The following is a 20711-nucleotide window of genomic DNA, read 5'->3' as shown; positions in this document are numbered from 1 at the left end:
TGCCGCCCCGCGGGGGCCCGGAGCCCCCGTCCGGAGCGCCCCAGCACGCGCCCGAGCCAGCCCCCTCGGGGAGGGCCGCGAGATCCCGGCCCAGTCCCGCAGGGCAGCGTCTCCTCCAGGGGCCCGGGCGCCGCGGCGGCGCAGCCCGGCCAGGCCCCAGCCCGCGACGGAGGCGGGCGGCCGCGTATGCAAATGGCCCACGGGCGGGGGCCGGCCACCCCCCCGCGCAGGATAAGAGCGGGGCGGGCGGGGCCCGCGCAGAAGCCGCCGCCTCCCGGGAGCCGGCCGTGCGCTCCGGCCCCGCGCCCGCCCGCAGCCCGTCCGCGCGGCCCGCGGCTCCCGGTAAGGACGCGCGGCGGGGTGGGCGCGCCGGCGGCGGGGAGAGCGCGCGCGGAGCCCCGCAGGCAGCGCCAACCGCCCCGCGCGCCCTGGTCCGCAGTTCGCCGCGCCCGCGGGCGCCGGTCTGGTCCGCGCTTCTCGGTGGGAACCGGGTTCGGCGCCTCCGCGGCGCCCTCTCCGGGGCCGGGCAGGTGGCATCTCCCCAGGTTCTGCGCAGGGCTGGTTTGTCCCAGGCCATCAGCAGTCAGGAGAGAAAGGAATTGCGTTCGTCGTGCGCGGGGTCTGGAGGGACGCAGATTATCGTGGAGTGGGGAGAGACGGGAATCAAAAAGATGAGTGTCCAGAACGGGTCCTTGGCTATTTATTACCCTGTTTCTTCCCTTGCTGTCGGAGACGCTTTGGGACGCGATACGAACGGAGAAACAGGCCAAGGGGAGAAAGGTGTGGGTGTGTACACGTTTGAATGAGCAGAACTAATCTACTTGAGAGGCCGCAGACGCTGGACAGAAACTGCCAGCAAGTTCCCCAACTCTGCAGAGTCTTGTGGGAAAACGACTTGTGAAATACCTGCCCCCAACCTTTTTTTCCCTTTTTTTTAAAAAGAGCAAATCTGTTTTTAAACTAGCACCCCTCTTAAGGTTGGTCTGTTAGGATCTGAGGTTTGCCCAGGCGGCCTATTGTGAAAATGCCTCCTTGTTGGGTTCCTGCCTCCACCCCCTTCTGCATCCGAGAAGATGCAGTGTGGAAGGGAGAACAATATTCCAGAAGGTGCCCTTGTCCAATTTACCCTCATTTTATCCTGTCAGGTACAGGTTTTCACTGGAAAGGGGAAGGTGAAAGGAACAGGAATCCTTTCACCTCCTCAAACCAGTCAGAACCCCTGGTTCTGGTTCTGGGAATCTGTGGGAAGACGTGAGGGCTTTCCAAGTGGAGATAAGAACATTGCACATCAGCACATTCATTGCTTTATGCAAGTGGGTCTCCTTGAACTAAAGAATCTAAACTGGAAGGTCAAAGGGGCAAAGAATGGGGTCTGGGAAAAGTGACAGATCCTGGAGATGATTAATTCTGAGGGAAGCGAGTGGTGAAGAAGTAGAGATAATTTGGCACTTCTTTGTTTGTGTATGTTGCTGTGGTTTTGGTCGGTAACTGGATAAAAGAAGAAGGAAGCATGTCCGAGTTTTGGTTAATTTCTGCCCCTGGCGATAAGGAAAATTTACAAGCTCTGGAGAGAATGAACACTGTCACCTCCAAGTCCAACCTGTCTTATAACACCAAATTCTCCATTCCTGACTTCAAGGTAAAATTCTTGGTTGGGGAGGAAGGAGGTGATGGATTGGGGTGGGGGAGTACCCTCTGGGAAGCCCGGCGGAAAGTAACCAGGCTGAGGATCAGCCTGGGCATGAGGGCGGCAGGGCAGTTGATGGTCTGGTTGGGACTTCACGCCGTAGCCTCAAGTTAATTGTGGTACCTATGGACTTAGAGCCACAGGACAAAATTAACAGGGAAAGAAGGGTGTGGGTGGCAGTGTCTTCAAACAGTGGGAAAGCATTTTACATTCTGGGGCCTTGTTCTTGGATTCCTCCTGTTTTGTCTTAAGGACTTCAGACCAGCAATACAGTTTAAATGTGCAGGCCTGGAGAGCCTGCCTTGACTGAGTTGGGAGGAGGGCAGCAAGGCCAGGATCCCTCTAGTTCTGATAGGAAGGAAGGGGATTTAGTGCTAACTGGACAGATGGCAGAAGGAGATTTGGTAGTAGTGCCAGATCATCTAGGGGCTCTTGTCCTGGAGAACGGAGTTAAAATGAAACAAACATGAAAGAGGAGCAAGACATGTACAGCCTATTTACTTCAAAATGAATTTTCTGCAGTGCTTCTTAAGATTGTAGGTTTCCAAGAGGATGAAGCTTTAAGCACTCTTTCCGACATCACCATGTAATGCACTGTGGGTGCTGGAGGAATGGCACTAACTGCCCAGCTTCTCCTTCAGACCTGTTGCCCTTCTGCCAAAAGAGCTGCACCCACAGCTGCTGAAGTGGTGATGCTACCACATCTGTTAGCATTTATTGGGCAGTTTGGGGTGAGCCAGGCACTTGCAGTGCATCCTCTTAAATCTTTGCACTCCCCGTGGAAAGATCAGGATGCACTGAGAAAGGAGACCACAGTTGCAGAGCTGTTAAGTGGCAGCACTGGGTTCTGAGCCCGTCTTGCTGACTTTTCAGACCTGCCCCTGTTTCCTCAGTGACCGTCACTGTGAAGGTCAGTCAGCGCAGCGGCCCTCTTCGCTTACTCTGAGTGAAAGACCAGAGATGTGACCCCTGCCAAAAGTTGCTTAAAATCAAGTTGCTTGAACAGAAGCAACTTCACCTATTAGAAAGATCCAGGCTTCATCATTTCCTAATTACTTTTTACTGTCTCATTGGTGGTTGGCAACATGATAAAGTTTTTCCTTCTGATTCTGTGCATGAACCTTTAAATACAGTTTTGGACTCTGTAGTAATATCCACAGTAAGAAATTGTTGTAAGTAATCTGAAGAGAAAAGGACTCCGTGAATGATGAAGCAAGATGACTGTTAATAAGAGACAGATTGGTTGGGTATCTTGGAAAAAAAAGGTTTTAGGAATGATAAATTTTTTATCTTGCTTTTTGGTACATCTCCCTGGCTGTGGGGGTTAATCATGTGACTCGCAGACCAGCATTATAAGAGGCAGATGAGCAAAGGTCTGACCACAGCATAGTAGTCACTCCTTACTATGGCAGAAATATGACGGTTTATCCTGGAAATTTAAAAAAGGCACAAATTCACTGATTGCCCTTAAGAGCTCTTCCAAGTTTCCAGTTTGGTCACTGATAAAGGAGGACAACTAAGCCGAGATGGAAGTTACAGAGTTCCCTGCATTGTTGTTGACAAGGCCCCTAAGCTTCTCTGCCAGAAGTGTGAGCCTCTAACTTCTTTACACTCTTTCTAGGTGGGGACCTTGGATTCCCTTGTTGGCCTCTCGGATGAGTTGGGGAAACTTGATACCTTTGCTGAAAGGTAAACTATTTATTATTTACTAAAAACAAGTGAGAATTTGACATTGTGGTCAAAGGACATTGTGCTCTTGCTTTGGCTGAACCCACACTCGTCCAAACCTGGTCCTAGAAGTCGTGGAAAGAGCCAGACCGGGTCTGCGTGAGGGCACAGGGTCAGAAGCAGTGCACAGAGCTCCTTGGTGTTCCTTGGGTAGTTTTATTTGCGGGAGGCACTTTTTATAAAGGCGCTGCTTTCAAAATGAAGAGGACTGTGCTGTGACATAAAGTGCTGAAACACTTGGGAAACTAATCGGTCCAGTTCCCCCAGGGCTTTTCAATTTTAAAGTTTTTTGTTTGGTTTTGTTTATGTAGTGACATACACATGTAGTAAAAAATTCTGAGTACAAAAAGAAGGCCATGCGGAAATTTTTCCTCTCACCTGCTGCCTCTTCCTGTTCCTTTTCCCCCTTTGCTGTAGCAATGCTGTGGTATTTGGGAGAGCCGTCCAGAGACAGCCTGTACATGTACAAGTACATATGAATATGTTCTTAGAGGTAATTTTACACAGATGATAGCACATATTTTGTACCTTGCTTTTTTTTACTTAATCACCTATCGTACGGACAGTTTCATGTAGTCCATAACGGTAGTAATTTAACTGAATAAGTGTGCCCTAATTTATTTGACTTTCCCTGTTGATGGACATTTACATTTTGTAGTCTTTTACTGTTATAAATGGTGCTGTGATGACTGTCTCTTTTCCCCACTTCTTTGTGCACATGGAGGTGTGGGACAATGAAAAGTCCAAGTGCTGGTCAAAGACTATTTGTGTATAAAATTATATAGATCTGTTCCCATTACCTCTCCAAGAAGTTGCTCCTATTTACACACTCACCAAAAGTGTAGGAGGCTATCTTAGAGTCTTACAATCACTTATTTTTTAGACTTGTTACGTATCTCACCCATAATCATTGGAAAATATATAGAGGTCATGGAAAAACATGAAAAAGAAATACAAATCACCCATCCAGAGATAACCACTGTGATGTTATATCTGCAGTATGTGCATCCAGTTTTTCTACACATAAATTTTATGCATACATCTATTAAGAAAGGTGACATCATGCTGTACGTGTCCTGTGAGTTGATTTTCCCCTCGTATCTTACGCTTTTCATCTCACCATTAATTATTCCATGTAGTGTGACGCCATCTAGATTTGCTATAATTTATCTATTAGGTAGTTAAAAAAATATAATAATCCCTTATTTTTGTGAAGATGAAAGTCTGTTGTTTAATAAGTGTTTTCACTTGATTAAAAAAATATATAGATGGGGCAGAAGAGGAAAGAGTCTTGGAGGGCCGGTCATTGACCCGCTGAACCGCACAACCAGAACCCAGTCCGAGGCCTTGACTACGCCTGCTGCCTCCACGGGATTTCAGAGCCTCAGGGCCTGTGGACAGGGGGGCTGTTTTTTCTTCTCAGTGAAATGGTGATATGGCTGTTACTGCCTTTTCTAACGCATTTTTATGGAGAATATATAGTGAAGAATTCTGGTGATCGTACTTTGAGATCAACACTGCAGACTGATGCCAAAGAACTAGAAATTAGGTTTTCTATGTTCTGGTTGCTGTTCCCCTGCTCTTTGTCTACAAACAAAAAGAATCCTTTCTCAGTCACATTTTGCTGTGTGTGGGATGTTGGACTAACCACATAAAGGCACTCCTAGTGACCAGTGGTTTGCAGCTCACAGTCTTTGAGAAAAACCTTTGGCTTTCTCATCTGTGAATGGGATAATAGTGATATCTCTGTGCTTTCAGGAAAGAATGAAGGGGGGTAAAGTCATGTTAAATCGAATATTACCAAATCCCAAGACATGTTCTATCAAATTCCACATCAAGACAAAGTGACTTGATCCCTGCGTGTCACTCCTTTCTCAGGCTGTTCTGCACCGCGGGGAGGTGGGCCTGATGACACCATGGGCGCCAGCCCACCGTCAGGCTGGTGACTCCTTCAGTGCTCTCAGCAGCTCTGACAAACTGCAGCAGGAGCTGGGCAGTGGGTGTAACCATGTTGGTTTAACAAGTGTTAACTGTTCCCAGGCCTACTGAAGTGACAGCTAGTTGGCATTTTATCTTTCTAGGCCATTCTAGACCTTCCTAGACCCTTCTGTGCTGTCATCTTCCCTAGTGAAAGCCCTTTAGCCTTGTGTTCACCAAAAGGCCCCTGTAGCTCTACTTTTCTGTGATCCTGGGTCATTATTATTTCTACTTTTGTTTCTTTTGTTTGTTTCAGTAAATATCAGTGTTTTGCTCTGTACCTATTTGTTGCACAATTTCCTTGTGATGGTGGCATAGCATATGTTTAAGAAATAATATGAAGGTTACAGCTATAATTGTGAAATATAGGATCTATCTGAATCAAAAGGCTTTTTAGAAAAAAGCAGCTGGGTGTGGTAAGGTTGAAAATCACTATGCGTTGTTTTATGTTTCTTTGTCGGTATAGATTCTCAAGAGCCTTCCTATCGGGGTGAAAAGGAAAAGGGTGTGGTCTGAGCACCCCCAAATTCTTATTCCTAGCATTTGTTTAGTCCATGGGTCAGGGTACTCTGTTATAAGAATTAATGCTGAAGCTTGGGGTGAAATAATGAGATATACTAGAAAAATACATATGGAGACAGGCGCCAGCTTTTCTGAATGCACTGCCTGATTCTTTGCAAAGAATGTTATTAGATAAATAAATGCTGGTTGGGTACGTAACCCAGGCAGCAGAAACCTGTCAGCACTGCTTCTGGCCAGGAGAACAGAGGAGGGACAAGAGTTTTCCAGGTGTATTGTTTCCACATCCTTTTATTATTTATTTACTCAGAGCACTAGAGTGTTTTTCCATGTAGCTGGAAGGCAGGTTTTGCTAACTGGAGCCCTCCCTTTATTTTTGATTTATTTCCCCATGCTGCCTTTGTTAATTTACCCTCTGTTTACACTGTAGATCATGAAAATTTAAGAAACCAAATGATTCTATCTTTAAAAAAGTATCTCCCCCGCACCCTCACTTTTTTTCAATATTTGAATCCTTTCACAGTATCTTAGCCTATTCTGCACTGATGGTTGAAATATTACATTTCACAGGTGCTTGGGCATTGAGATAAACCTCATGGGGTCCTGTGGTACACTGGTGGCTGTCCCTTGTCCCTGAGTGCATTACTGCCTTGTGGACTAGCTGGTGGCTTTTCTTTACCATGTAGTTCCATGAAGTTGACTGAGGGTTGGCTGACCAAAGATTACATATGTGGGTGTGGATGTCTGCTTAGTGATGCGGAGCTCAGGGAGTTGTTCTTCTAAGGGAAGCAAAATGTCATTTTAAAAAAGTTACCCAAGCTGTGTGGCATTTCCTCAATTCATTAGACAACTGCCGATTGGATGCCAGTTACTGCCGTGTGGTTTCTGGACTCCTCAAAGCTCCTTGGCAGTCCCAGTGTGTGTTTGCTGTTCTCCCACCCTCTGTAATGACTGTTTCAATCTACCCCCGTTAACACCTGCTCATCTGACCACCCCCAGACTCTCCCTCTACTCCCCCTGCCGTCATATCTGCTGCTTACCCTCTCCTCTGCCACCGAGCACATCCCCTTCATAGCACTGACCCTAGTGGACTGGCACATTTTCATGTGGGATTGTTGGATTAACATCCATCTTCCTAGCTGGACCAAAGGTTAGACCCTCAGCACTTAGAGCACTGTAGGCCCTCAGTGACCAGCTGAATGGGTGAGTGCAAGAAAGAATCCTGGGATGTTAGAGCTGCACAGGCCTTTAGAGATCTAATCATGTTCCAGAGAGAAGCTCCCAGAAGGAGGAATAGACCCTCGATCCAGGTTCAACAATCAATCATTGTTATTATTTATGACAACACTTAATAGTGTATTTTAAATATAGACATTTTTAAATGTCTCATTTTAAAAAGACTCATGTCTTACTCATTGCTCAGGTAATTATCATTGACATTTAAAAAATGCAATATAGTTACACATTTAGAAAAATCAAATGGTGTGAAAAGGTACAAAAAGAAGATAGAAAGCTCCACTTTAACTCTTGTCCTTCTCCCAATAGGAGACCATTATTAGGCTTTAGTGTGGTTCCTTTGCTGGTAAAACAAAACAAAAAATATCCACACACTCATATACATTCCTGATCCAGCCCAAATACTTACAAGTCTGGAAGATCTTATTTTGAGATATCTACTAAGCACAGATAGGTTCTTTTTTTAAATCTTTTTTTAGGCATCTAGGACAGAACCTATCACACTATCACATGGTTGGTGCAAAGATCCTATTGATTATTCATCTGGGATTTAGGGGGAATTAACATTGTTACCATTTTGAGTATTTCTATGAGCACAGTTCATCTTTCAATTGATTCTCTTTTTTTGTTCTTCTAGTGAACCTTTAATGTTTTATTCAATAAAGACCCCACACAGTATCTTAGTGATTTTTCCCCCCAAATATTATATTTTTCTATTTTATTGCTATTAGAAATGAGATCTTTTCTCTAAATGCCTATTGTTTATAAACAGGGATTTTCACATATTAACTTCATGACCCACCGAGGCCCTGGAGTCCGGCTCCAGAGCCCTCATTCTTAGTCACAATCTTAAGATTGGTCTATTGTGTGAGGGCACAGAACTAGAAAGCCACGTCAGCCTAAGAAAGATGATGGCTTTGAGGAAAGAGCTTGGAAGTCTCCCTTCTTTCTCCATCCTCTCTACACCATTCAACACGGCATCCACTAGCCACATGGGACCTTTGAGCACTGGAGATGTGGCTAGTTTGAAGTGAGATATGTAATGTATAAAACAGCCACCAGATTTCAAAGATTTAGTAGAAGAGAAAGAACGTAAACTATTTCCATCATTAATTTTTTATGTCGGTTACCTGTTGAAATAATATTTTGGATAGTGGATTGCATAAAGTATATTATTAAAATTAATTTCACTTATGTTTTTTAAAGTGTCTACTGGAAAACTTTACATATATGGCTCAATTTTATTTCTGTTGGGCAGTGCTGGGCTAGAGTTCTAGACAGTGCTTCTCAGGTGCACAAATGAATTCCCTGGGGATCTTGATAAACTGCAGATTCTGACTCCAGCTCTGAGCTCAGCCCGGGATTCTGCTTTTCTTGCAAGCTCCCCAGTCATACTAGTGCTGCTGGTCTGCAGACTGCACTTGGAATATCACCTCTGGAGACTTTAAATCTGTGGCTCCCAAACTGTAGTGTGCATCAGAATTATCTGGAAGGTCTGTTAAAACAGGTGACTGGGCTTCACCTCTAGAATTTCTGATTCAGCAGGTCTGAGGCGGGGCCTGAGAATCTGTATTTCTACCAGTTTCCAGGGAACACTGATGTTTGTCCTGGCTCTGTGACTGAGAGCAACTGCTTTAAATGGTAACAAGATGATCAGTTTCTGGAAGTTTTAAAATGTGTCATTGTGACCTATTGCTTGCTACATTTTTAGGAGTAGTTTTATTCACAGAATTCACAGAATTTTCCAGTGTTATTGGTCTCTTAGTTTTCTCTTTGGGTGAAGAGGTATATTGTTTTTGGTACATTTTGTTTTCCTAGAAAATAATCCATTTCATCAACTTTTCCAGGTTATTTGTGTAGCATCTACCAACAAGTATTTTTGTGCACTGTATAATTATCTCTGTTCACTTCTCATTTTTTGGTGTTTGGTTTTCTTCATTAGGCTTATCTAGTGGCTTACCTAGTTTACTCTTCAATAGAATCAGCTTTTTTCCCAATTTTTAAAAATTCAGTTTTATCACTTTTCTGATTTTTCATTTTAAAATTTCTATATTTATCCCCATTTTCTTCCTCTTGCTTTATTTTCTCGCTCTTTTCTGTAAAATGTACTGAGTTCTATGCTTAGTTCATTTATTTTATTTTTTGTTTCATTCTGTAATGCTTAAGGCGACCCATTTTTCTGTCTATTACATAACTTCAGACATGTGGGGTTTTCATTGTCCTTTTTTTCTAGATATTCTGTCAGTTCTTTATGCTTTTGAAAAGAATTTCTGGAAGGTAGAGATTTTTTTTTTTGTTTCTGTTTTTGTGTTTCACTTCTAACCCTCTTGCTTTGTCATTAGAGAAGGAAATGAGTCCTATTTCTCCCTTTGGGAATTTGAAGTTTCTGTGACAAGGCAGATGGCTGCTTTTTCTCGGTGTTTCCTGGATACCTGGGGTGGGTGTATTCTCTTGTTTTCATTGAATAGCGTTGACACACGTTCACTGGAGCAACATTGTCAATATTTTCCATATCTCGCAAGTCCATGTTTTTATACCTTATGCACCGTGCTACTCTTACTGGGTACATGAGGCTATGGCAATTATAATTTTTTATAATTATAATTATAAAATTATATGGCTTGCCACTTGATGTTGCCTATGCTTCTGTTTCTGTTACTTTCTGTCTTGAGTTCCATACCACCTGAGACTTGTTGCCCCCCTGTTTTAGTGGCTGCCATTTATTGATCGCCCACTGTGTGCCAGGCACTGTATATTCATCCCTCCATTTGCCCACAAACACTTCACCACAGCCCCTTGACCTGTTGCAGATGAGAATATCGCCCCTCACGGAGTTAAGCTACTTGCGCAAGGGTCACGTAGCCTGAGTGTCAGGCCTTAACCTGGTCTGCCTGCTTCTCCCGTTGGCCCTGCTTTCGTCCCTTCCTTCAGGTCGTACGGGGACAGTCTCTGCTTTGCCTCAGGTGACTCAGTACCCAACGGCCCCCTTCCCCAAGCTCGCGGCGGCTCTCACCAAACCAGAAGTCCAGCCAGCAGGGAAGGAAGGAATGTTGGAGGGTGTGTGGTAAGGGCCAGCCTGAAGCAACGTTGCCAAACCACACAGTAATCCCGTGGGGGTTAAATGTAGAGTAAGGCACCTCCATCTCAGCTCTCAGACAGCTCCTGGGACGCAGTCACGTTCACTCGGCCCTCTGTCAGCTCTTCACGCCCTAGTAGATGGCAGCCACTGAGACTTTCCTTATTTTCAAGAGCTTAAGGGGTAACTTTCAATGGTTCTGTCTGTGCATTGGCCCCATGTCCTAAGTTAATACCATTCTCAACAGACAGCTTTGCTATGTACACCCTCCTCTTCTGTGGGTTTGCTCACCTCAGTCAATGGCTCCCTGGGCCCGAGCACCTGCTGCTCAGGTGGGCTGTCTGGGCATCTCCTTCCTGACGGACGGTCCACTTGAGACTCCAGGGAGGACGAGCCCTGGGGCTCCACCTCCAAAACCCATCCTCTCTCTGTCCTTCTCAGCACGCCCGGCACTTCACCTTCATTTCATTCCTGTGTTCTTGCCACAAACTCCTAACCCATCTCCCTGCTCGCTTTACATCCACACTCCATGCAGCAGGCAGATTTACCTTTTAGAAACACCAAATCCCATGACTTTCTTGCTGGAAGCCCTCCTGTGGCTTTCCAATGCCCTCTATATAGAATCCATACTCTTGACCCTGGCTCCTAGGTCCCTAACTGGTCAAGTCGTGGGCATCCCGCTTCATGGCCTGCTGGCCCACTCACCTCCCACCTCCCTGACTGCATCCTGCTGTGCATCAGGTACACAACCTGGCCCTCTGGCCCTCACAGGGTGGGCTCCTTCTTGTCATCCGTGTCTCAGTTTAACTGACACCTCCTCCAGAAGTTTCTCCAGACTAGCAGCCACCTAGTCCCTCGGGGTCACCCTGGTTTAATCCTCGCCTTCCACACAGCACTATTTAATACTTCTCATGTTTGTCTTTGTCTCTTATGCAATATAAGCCCCAAGAAAACAGCTCCTAGAGCAATGCCTGACACAGAGTGGGAGCTGAATAAATACTTGCTGAATACATGCCCATCACCTCACTGTAGTGGGCCTCCTCTTATTGCCCATGTGATGTCCTGGGGAGCTTTAAAAAAAAAAGTGTCCTTGGGCACTGCGTCTAGGGATTCTGATTGGATACATCTGGGGTAGGGTCTAGGAATCTGCATTTTAAGTGGGGACTTAGGGTGTTCCTGAGGCAGGGGGCCTTAAGACTTTGAGGAATGTTGTTATGGTTCAATAAGCATTTTACACAGCCATTATCCTGTTTAATCCTAACATACTTCTAGGAAGATGATCTTAAGACTGGGGACTCTAAATGTATATTTAGAAGTTTATAATAGAGTTTTTTTTTTTCCTGAACAGGCAGTACATTCACATGCATTAAAGATAAAAACCATGAGAATCTCCCTTTCACCATCTCCCATCCCGCCCTTCCCATGCCCCCCACTTAGAAAACCACTTTTCTAAGTGTGTGGATAAATTTCTGGTGCTGCTTTATGCAACACAAGGAAATGCCAGTGTATATTTAGATTTCTTCCCTTTTTTAAACACAAAGTAGTGATCCACTTTTGCATCTGGCCGCCTCTTCACCTAACAGTCACATCCTGGGGAGATTTCTCGGCCTGGCACATCTGCAGCTTTCTAGCTGTTTAACTGTCTCTCATTCCCTGAGGGGGAGGTGCCCAGAGATGGACACTTGGCTTATTTACCTGTATGGGGAAGGAGGCTCTTACCAACAGTGCTGTGGAATACACTCTCCACTGGCATCATTACTGTGCACGTGTAAGTGTGCAGTGTGTGGGTACCTGCAGGGTAAATTTTCAGAAGCAAACTGCTGGGTCCAAGGGTCATATGCCTTTGTAATTTTTGATGGATGTTGCCAGATTTCTCAGCTTTGACCATTTTGCATTTTCACAGCCATGGAGGACAGTTATCATTTCCCCACGACCTTTCTCACAAAGTGTGTTGTCAAATTTGGGATTTTTATAAACCTCACAGGTAGAAATGTTCCCTCAGTGAGTTTAGGATTTGTAAAGAACAGCTTTACTTAGACATGAAATAAGTGGCAAATTTTTGAAGTGTACAGTTTGGTGAGTTTTGACATCCATACATACATCTGTAAAACTATCACCACAGTCAAGATAATGAACATACCCATTATCCCCCCAAATTTTCTTGTGCTCCTTTGTAATCAATTTCTTCCCACACCTCCTTCAAAACTGATCTGCTTTCAATATGATTGTTTGCATTTTTTTAAATGTTTATATAAATGGAATGATACAGTATGCATTCTTTTTTTCATCTGTTTTTTTCATTCCACATCATTATTTGAGATTTATCTGTGTTGTTGTGTGTATATTAATTGTCAGTTTTTACTGCCGAGTAGTATTCTGTTTTATGGGTGAGCCACAGTTTGTTTATTCACCTGTTGAGGGATATTGAGTTGGTTTCCGGTTTCAGACTATTAAAAAGAAAGCTGTTACGAACATCCATATACCATCTTTGTACTGACGTATTTTCCTTTCCTTTGGGTAAGTACCTCTCTGCTGAGGCAGCTGGGGGCCTGGACACGCGGAGTGCGGGCGCACACATGCCTTCTGACTCTCCGGCCTTTGGATCACTACCTGACCCACTGGGATGGACGTGGCCTGGAGGAAGGCGACGTTAGGACCCCCTAAAGCATGGGCCCAGGGCACAGTCCCCTTGCCTTGGCCTAAGCTTGGTATTGCAGTGGCATTGAATATGTACTGTTTTGTAGACATAGGGAATACTGAGATTTCTTTTTTAAAGAAAATGCTCATTCTTTGAAAAGTTCACATTCTGGGAGGTGAGGCAGCTGAGTGAAGAGATCATGTCAATCCTGGATGACATGTGAGTGAAGCAGGAATGCTGGGGATGTACTGGCTCTGAGGGAGACAGGACCGTGTCCTGCTTCATATCTAAGGCACTTGTCCAGCCAGCCAGCATCATCTGGACATCTGTGTGTCTTCCAGGAGCTACTGTGTTTTGGCAGGAGCTGGTGATGGCACAATTAATACATGTCCAGAGAAGTCTTTGTTTCGTGGAGTACCCCGATGAGGAAACCACGCTCTTGGTGACAGCTGATGCCGTACGGAAGCCCTGTGAGGGCAGCAGTCATGGTCCGCTTGCCCACGGCCATCTCCTTGGGACGCGGCCAGCACCTAATGGACACCATGTTTTGTTGAGTGCAGAAAACACCAGCTCTGAGTTCTGTTTGTTAGGGGTGACGTGCCTGGAGGAGGCGAACTTGGGCTGTTAGAAAGGGTGAGTAGTGTCCAGCTCGGGATACTGACTGGCTCCCGAAGGCTGGCGCAGGAAGGGTCCCCCGCTTAGAGAAAGACGAGGCTGGACAGACAAGGGTGTTATTAAATCCAATTCAGTATTCTAAAATTGAGGCAGGGAACAGCGAATCCTTGATTCTGCCCTGATCAGCTGCCAGGGAGCTGTGTGACCTGAGGCAACCCCACCTCTCCTTGGTCTCAAAGGCCCTTCCAGCTGGGACCCCACGTGTGGCTCTGGGTGGGCAAGTTATATTACAGTCACACTTCCTAAGCATGACTCTAAAAGTAATGTTAAGGATTTTCTTAGTGTGGGGAGGGCTTATTTCATTTTATTTTTTATGGTAATAAAACACCTACTTCACTCTATTATTATTAACATCTTGATGAACATCTTTGTGTTAATCTTTGTCTGCATTTTAAGTTTTCTCCTAAAGTTGCATTTCCAACAGTGGAATTACTGGTTGAAAGGATACAGACATGTTTAAAGCTGTTTGTACATATTGCTAAATTGTTTTCCAGTGAGGTGCAAGGAACTGCTGTTTCATCACACCCTTGTCAATTTATTGCCTTTCAAAAACTTTGTCCATTTACCTGGCAACATGAAAATGATGTGGGATTGTTTCACTGTGTATTTCTTGGATCAGCAGCAGTAGTAAACATATTTTCAGGTGCTTCCCAGCCATCTGTAGTTCCGCTGTTGTGATGTACTTGTCACTGCCTTTGTCCATCCATCCCCTGGAGTGGGCTGCAGGTTGCACAACCCTGGGGGCGCTCCTCCCCTGTGTGCAGGGGTGGGGGCAGTCCCGTGTGAATGGGGCACCAGCTGTTAGGCACTTGGCTGCTTGGCGGATTGACCTTCTGGCAGACTCTGCAGGACTTAAACAAACGTGTGTTGCTCCTTTCCAATCCAGATGCTCAGGGCACTACCCCCGCTAGTCCTAAAAGCCTGTGGGACGCCAGAGCATTTCAGGAAAACTTCAGAAAGAGGAGCCTTCCTTGGCCATGCCCACAGGGGGCAAACTTTCTCTGAGGGTAGACTTTCTCTGAGGACCAAGAATCACTCTGCCATGATGTGGGTGAACCAGACTGTGTCAGGCCAACTTGACCAAAGCAAGTTCTGTTTTGAGTGATGGGTAATTTTGCTGAGTGGCTCTACAAGCAGTATGTGGAGGGCGGTCCCTTTAAAGAAGGAAATCGCAGTCCATTATTGCAATTTCCAGCTTCTGAGAAGCAAAGCCAGAATTCAAAGCATGGTATCTGGGGGACCAGAGCCCCTCAGAGTGGGGAATCTCCCAGAGGCCTCACTGGATCTTTGTATAAAAAGAAAGTCACTGAATTGCTCTCCAGTCACATTTTCCTGATGCCTTTGCTACAGGGCACATTGATTTTATTGCCCCTTGGCGAAGGAGAAAGCAGAGACAAAGGGGTGGGAGCCCAGGGCCTCTGTGAGTCACCAGCTCTGTGGAACCTTCTGGGCCTCACCTCGCAGGGCTCCCATGTGGCTGCGGATGGAAGCAGGACCTGTTGTGGCCCCTCCATCGAGACACTGAGGACAGGTGGTACGATGGAGCGTGCCTGGGGTTTTGCAGAGAGGGTCACCTGGGCCCCTGGTGTGCTGAGGGCAGCTGCTGTGACGCACGGAGGTTGCATTAGATACAGTTATGGGGGTTGGTACTACTGATGCTGTGGCCACCAGCGAAGGGACCTCGGGCAAGTTTATTGACCTCTGAGCCTCAGTTTTCTCACTTCGTTTGTCCTCAGGTTTCACGTATATCCACGCAAGTGCCTTTCTGAGACTGAGGACAGCTCACTAGATAAAAGCTATTGTTACTCTTGCTTCAAAATGCTTCCTGTCACCTGCTGGCCCTCTCCTCCCAGGCTCAGGGTACTTTCTAAAAACCAGACCAACCTCAGCCTGCTTTTGCCTGAATTGTCCAGAAAAAACAGGGAAAAGGAAGCCCTCTCTTTCATGTGGCCTAGACTTGCACCCAGGACCTCAGAACTTGATGTGCATGCTCTCTCCACAAGAGAACTGGGTGCAGGAGACCCAGGCCTTCCACCCACCAAGCAGAGCGCCCTGCTGGGGCGGGTGGCCTGATGAAAGCTGGGCCCACAGGGGTGTACGGTGGAAAGGGAAAGCACACCAAGCTTTGCTGTGCCGGGTTGCAGTTGAGACACGTTTCAGGAAGAATCTCCTGTGTTCTTGGGCCCTGGGGTGGGGGATCAGGTGAGCGGAGATCAGCCCTGGCCTCTGCATCCTCTAGCTGGGGTGGCATTCCTGCTGAGGTCAGGAGGCTTTGAGAAACCTGCCTAGCTGTCCCCCACAACCACACCCAGGCCCGGAAGAGCCCTGGGGCCCTGCATGCTGGACCGGCAGATGAGTTTGGGACTGCAGGAGGAGAGGAGGTGTCCAGAGATCTCAGGAGGAGAGGAGGTGGGCAGAGATCTCAGGAGGAGAGGAGGTGGGCAGAGATCTCAGGAGGAGAGGAGGTGTCCAGAGATCTCAGGAGGAGAGGAGGTGTCCAGAGATCTCAGGAGGAGAGGAGGTGTCCAGAGATCTCAGGAGGAGAGGAGGTGGGCAGAGATCTCAGGAGGAGAGGAGGTGTCCAGAGATCTCAGGAGGAGAGGAGGTGTCCAGAGATCTCAGGAGGAGAGGCGGTGTCCAGAGATCTCAGGAGGAGAGGAGGTGGGCAGAGATCTCAGGAGGAGAGGAGGTGTCCAGAGATCTCAGGAGGAGAGAAGGTGTCCAGAGATCTCAGGAGGAGAGAAGGTGGGCAGAGATCTCAGGAGGAGGAGGAGAGGAGGTGTCCAGAGATCTCAGGAGGAGAGAAGGTGTCCAGAGATCTCAGGAGCACCTGGGTGGCTGTGCTTTCGGTTTTTAAGCCATCTTACACCCCAAGAAGCAGGGAGTGCGGGCCCCCTTGGAGCCCAGGGTCCAGAAACCAGCGGTGCTGAGAGGTGCCCCTTAGTGTTTGCAGGAAGGAAGAACAGTGTTTTCACTGCACAGCAGGCCCCAGGCAGCCCTTCCTTCCTGACCTCCGACTCCACTGCACGCTGGGCTTCTGCCTGCCCAGCTCCTGAAGGCCTCCCCACTTCTCACTTCCCTACCTGCTCCACTTCACCCCGGGGTCGTGCACCCACCTCTCCCGCCCCCAGCTCTCTCAGCTTTTCCCCTCGGGGCTTCCCATTTGACTGTGGTTTATTTGAAAGAAATCTTAATGGCCTGAAAGCCAGGTAGCCTGCTCTTGACTTATCCCTTCATTTCCTTAGTGCTTTGTTTATTTGCATTATCATTTTTGCTTTTTTATTAATAACATGCTGGTTATTTTAGAACCCAAATCTCACTCCTCAAAGGGCACCATTTCAACAATGTAGTGCCCATCTATAGACTTTTCTATGCGTAAAACAAGTGTGCGTTTTTAGTTTTTAAAGAAATGCGATAACCATAGACACTATTTACTTCTTGGTTTTTCCCCTTTACTCCAAGATGTAGAGCTTTTCGTGGAATCCACAGAAGGCCTCCCTCATCGCTTTTGTAGAGACTTCTCGGTGACCACTTGATCATTCAGGCTGGGTCCCCTGTTGAAAACACTGAGACGGCCTCTGGCCATGCCACATTACACATCCTTGTTTACATGGTTTCATGCACAGAAGCCAGTGTATCAGAAAGGTCAGTTCCTAGAAGTGAAATTGCTGGGCAAAAATATCTCTGTGTTAAAAACGTTCGATGGATATTCTGAAAATACTCTCTAGTAATGCAGTACCAGCTGACACCCCTTATCACCAGGGCATTGGTATTCCTGTTCCCCAGAGTACTTGTCCATGCTGAAATGACAAATCTTTTTAATATATATGCTATCTGATGAGTGAAAAATGATACTTCACAGCAAGTGTGAAGTTGAGCTCTTATCCTAATGTTCATGGGTCACTGGTGGTTGTTCTGCATGTTTCCAGGCCTCCTCGTCATTAATGCTCACTAGTATTTTGAGCATCTCTTCAAGTGCTTATTGGCCGTTTGTATCTTCTATGGAGAAATGTGTGTTCAAGTCCTATGCCCATTTTTGAACAGAGTTATTTGCTTTTATGTTGTTGAGTTTTAGGAGTTTTCTGTGTAGTCTGGATATTAATCTCTTACTAGATAGATGATTTACAAATATTTTCTTTCATTCTGAGATGACTTTTTATTCTGTTGATACTGATTTTGATGCACAAAGTTGTAAAGTTTTCATCCTCTCCCATTTGTCTGTTTTTGTTGTCATTGCCTGTGCTTCTGGTGCCCTATCGAAGAAATTGTTGCCTAATCCAATGTCATGAAGCTTTTGTCTTATGTTTTATTTGAGGAGTTTTATAGATTTAGGTCTAGGTCTTTGATCCATTTTGAGTTAATTTTTAGATATGGTACTGGGTGAGGGTCCCACTCCATTCTTTGATGAATGATAAAAGATGTCCAGTGTTCAGGGCACCATTTGTTAAAACGACTGCATGGTGTTGGCAACCTTTGTCAAAAATCATTTGTCCATATATATGAGGGTTTATTTCTGGGGTCTATACTCTGTTCCATTGGTCTAGATGTCTGTCTTTTTGCCAGTATCACACCATTTTGATTATTGTAGATTTGTAGTAAGTTTTGAAATCAGGAAGTGTGAGTCCTTTAGCTTTGTTCTTCTTTCTTCAGATATTCCCCCTGCCCCTTCTCCTCTCTACCTCTCCTTCCGGGGCTGCCACAGTGAGTATGTGGGTCCATGTTATGGTGTCCACGGGCCCCTTAGGCTCTGCTCACTTTTCTTCTGTCTTCTTTCTTTCTGTTCCTTAGACTCAGTCATCTCCATTGTCCTATCCTCAGGTTGGCTGAGTCTTTCTTTTGGCTTAAATCTGCCTTTGAATCTCTCTAGTGAAATTTTCATTTCAGTTATTGTACTTTCTAGCTCCAGAATTTCCTTTTGGCTCATTTTTAGGTTTTCTATCTCTTTATTGATATTTCCATTTTATTCATACTTCATTTTCTTAACTTTGTCTACATCTTACTTTAGTTTTTGGGCATCTTTGAGACAGTTGTTTTAAAGTCTTTGTCTGGTAGATCTGCCATCAGTTCCTTTTCAGGGACAGTTTCTGTTGATTTATTTTTTTTCCTTTGAATGGCCATACTTTCTATTTTTTTGTATGCCTTGTGTGTGTTTTTTTTGTTGAACACTGGACATTTGAATCCAGTAATGTGGTAACTCTGGAAATCATATCCTTCTCCTTCCCCAGGATTTGCTGTTTTTGGTTATTGTTTTTGCCTTTTTTTTTTTTTTTGATTGTTGTAGGCTGTCTCTGTGCTGAGGATCAGTCTGCGGTATAACCTTAATGTCTCCTTGGATCTTCTCTGAATCTTTCTCTTTTTCCCCATATGCATAGTTGTTTTTGAATGCCCTAATCATAATGTCTGGCTTCCAACATGGGATAAAGAGAAAAATGAAGGGAGGAAAAAGAGCACTGGCCCTTTAAGTCCTTTGGCAGTCACTGTTGCTGAAGGCAGAGGGCTGCGCAGCAGTGAGGGAGGGGGACTGCAACCACATGGCCCACCTCCTAGTCCACACCTCTGGGACCAGAAGCAGCGATCAGAGCTCAGAGCCTCAAAATTTGTAAGGACAGGGTCCATTTTCCCACTGACTCCTGCAAATTGTGTGCAAGCTACTCCGAGAAGACACAGCTGCTGGCCCTGCAGCTGAGCGGTGGAGAGGGGTTGCTGCTCTGTGCTAAGATCTAAATTTGACACAAATTAACTGCAGTTTATGGTGCCAGCCTTGGAAAGTTGAAAGCCTTCAGTAGTTCCAGAGTTCCAAAATAGTTACATCAGGCAGATTCTGCCAGTACAATTTTTGTCTAGGTGGGGAGACAGATTCCTGGTGCTTGTGACTCCTTCATCATTACAGAATTCTCTCCTACTTATTACCATTTGAACCATTTTTAAGTATAGTTAAGTGGCAGTAAGTACATTCACATTGTTGTGCAATCATGACCATCCATCTCCAGAACTCTTTCATCTTGCAAAACTGAAACTCTATTAACCCATTACACACTAATTCTTCCCACCTCCCTCAGCTCCTGGAATCTACTATTCTACTTCTGTTTCTATGAATTTGACCCTAGGTACTTCATATAAATGGAATCACAGACTATGTGTCTTTTTGTGACTGGTTATTTCACTTAGAATAATGACGTCAAGCTTCATCCATGTTGTAGTGTCAGAATTTCCTTTCTTTTAAGGCTGGAAAAGCCATGGGTGGATAAGTCACATTTTGTTTATCCATTCTTCCATTGACAGACACTCAGACTGCTTCCGTCTTTTGGCTATTGTAAATAATGCTGTGATGTTTATTGTTATTTAGTATTATTCTTTTATTTCATTATTATTTATTTATTTTTCATTATTTATTTTGCTCCTTTTATTTTCATCTTACAAAAGTAAGATGATGTCTTAATTCAAACATGCATTACAGAAATACATAAAAGGGAAAGTCCCTATTCTTGTCCCATGTAACCAGTAATACTTGGTATTTTTTTCTTTAAGGATTCTCATTTAGGTATACACTAATATATAATTTTTTAGTGGAATTATATACTGTACATGGTTAAACATTTTTAATAGTTTACTTGGAGCTAATTTCAAAGTTCCAGAAAAATTGAGACTATTACAATTCCCATAGTCCCTTTACCACATCTACTTTCTCTTCTCTCTTGCTTTTTATCAAGTCTTCCAACAGTGAGCTTCAGTTGTGACATTCCTTTACTTCTAAACACCTTAAAGTGCATTTCCTAAAAACAAGGACATTCTCTTAACCTTAGTGCAATGATCAAAATCAGGAATAACATTATTTAATCTACTGATTTTACTTGTCTATCACCAATCATCTCAATGGTGTCCTTCATAACAAAAGAAAATCTCATATTTTCTCAGAAAATGATAAACATTGAGATGACTTCCTGGCTCTTACAATTAATTGTCATGTCTCTTTAGCCTCTAAACTGGAACAGTTACTCAGACTTCCTTTGACCTTTATTACATTGACTGTTGCGTCCAGGTCGGTTATTTTGTAAAACGCACCTTCGCTTGAATTCATTTGATGTTTCCTCATGACTGTAATCAGGTTACACACTTTTGACAGGAATACCACGGAAATGACATTGTGATCTTCTCAACCCATTGTATCAGGAGAC

At 45.1% G+C, this 20711-nt stretch overlaps 1 protein-coding gene across 16 annotated transcripts in view; it reads left to right on the top strand.

Moving 5' to 3' along the window:
- The first annotated feature begins 237 nt into the window (after window positions 1-237).
- Window positions 238-20711, top strand: part of ATP6V1C2 (ATPase H+ transporting V1 subunit C2) — a 48503-nt gene continuing 28029 nt past the window's right edge. For 12 of the 16 annotated variants that reach the window (XR_008995949.1, XR_005024006.2, XM_036881674.2 and 9 more), the window contains exons 1-3: window positions 238-342; window positions 1500-1639; window positions 3309-3376. Coding sequence is in view for 12 of the 16 variants with exons in the window: in XM_036881674.2 (XP_036737569.1) it covers window positions 1511-1639; window positions 3309-3376 (197 nt within the window). In the remaining 4 variants the exon portion in view is untranslated. Of the gene's footprint in view, window positions 343-1499; window positions 1640-3308; window positions 3377-16998; window positions 17182-20711 lie in introns of those variants that run through there. The other 4 variants (XM_057497452.1, XM_057497450.1, XM_036881679.2 and 1 more) reach the window with 3 other exon arrangements.

Source organism: Manis pentadactyla, chromosome 2 (genome assembly GCF_030020395.1).
Source record: "Manis pentadactyla isolate mManPen7 chromosome 2, mManPen7.hap1, whole genome shotgun sequence".
Taxonomy (NCBI): domain Eukaryota; kingdom Metazoa; phylum Chordata; class Mammalia; order Pholidota; family Manidae; genus Manis; species Manis pentadactyla.
The sequence above is the reverse complement of the archived record's forward strand: the minus strand, read 5'-3'. Positions and strand labels throughout refer to the sequence as shown.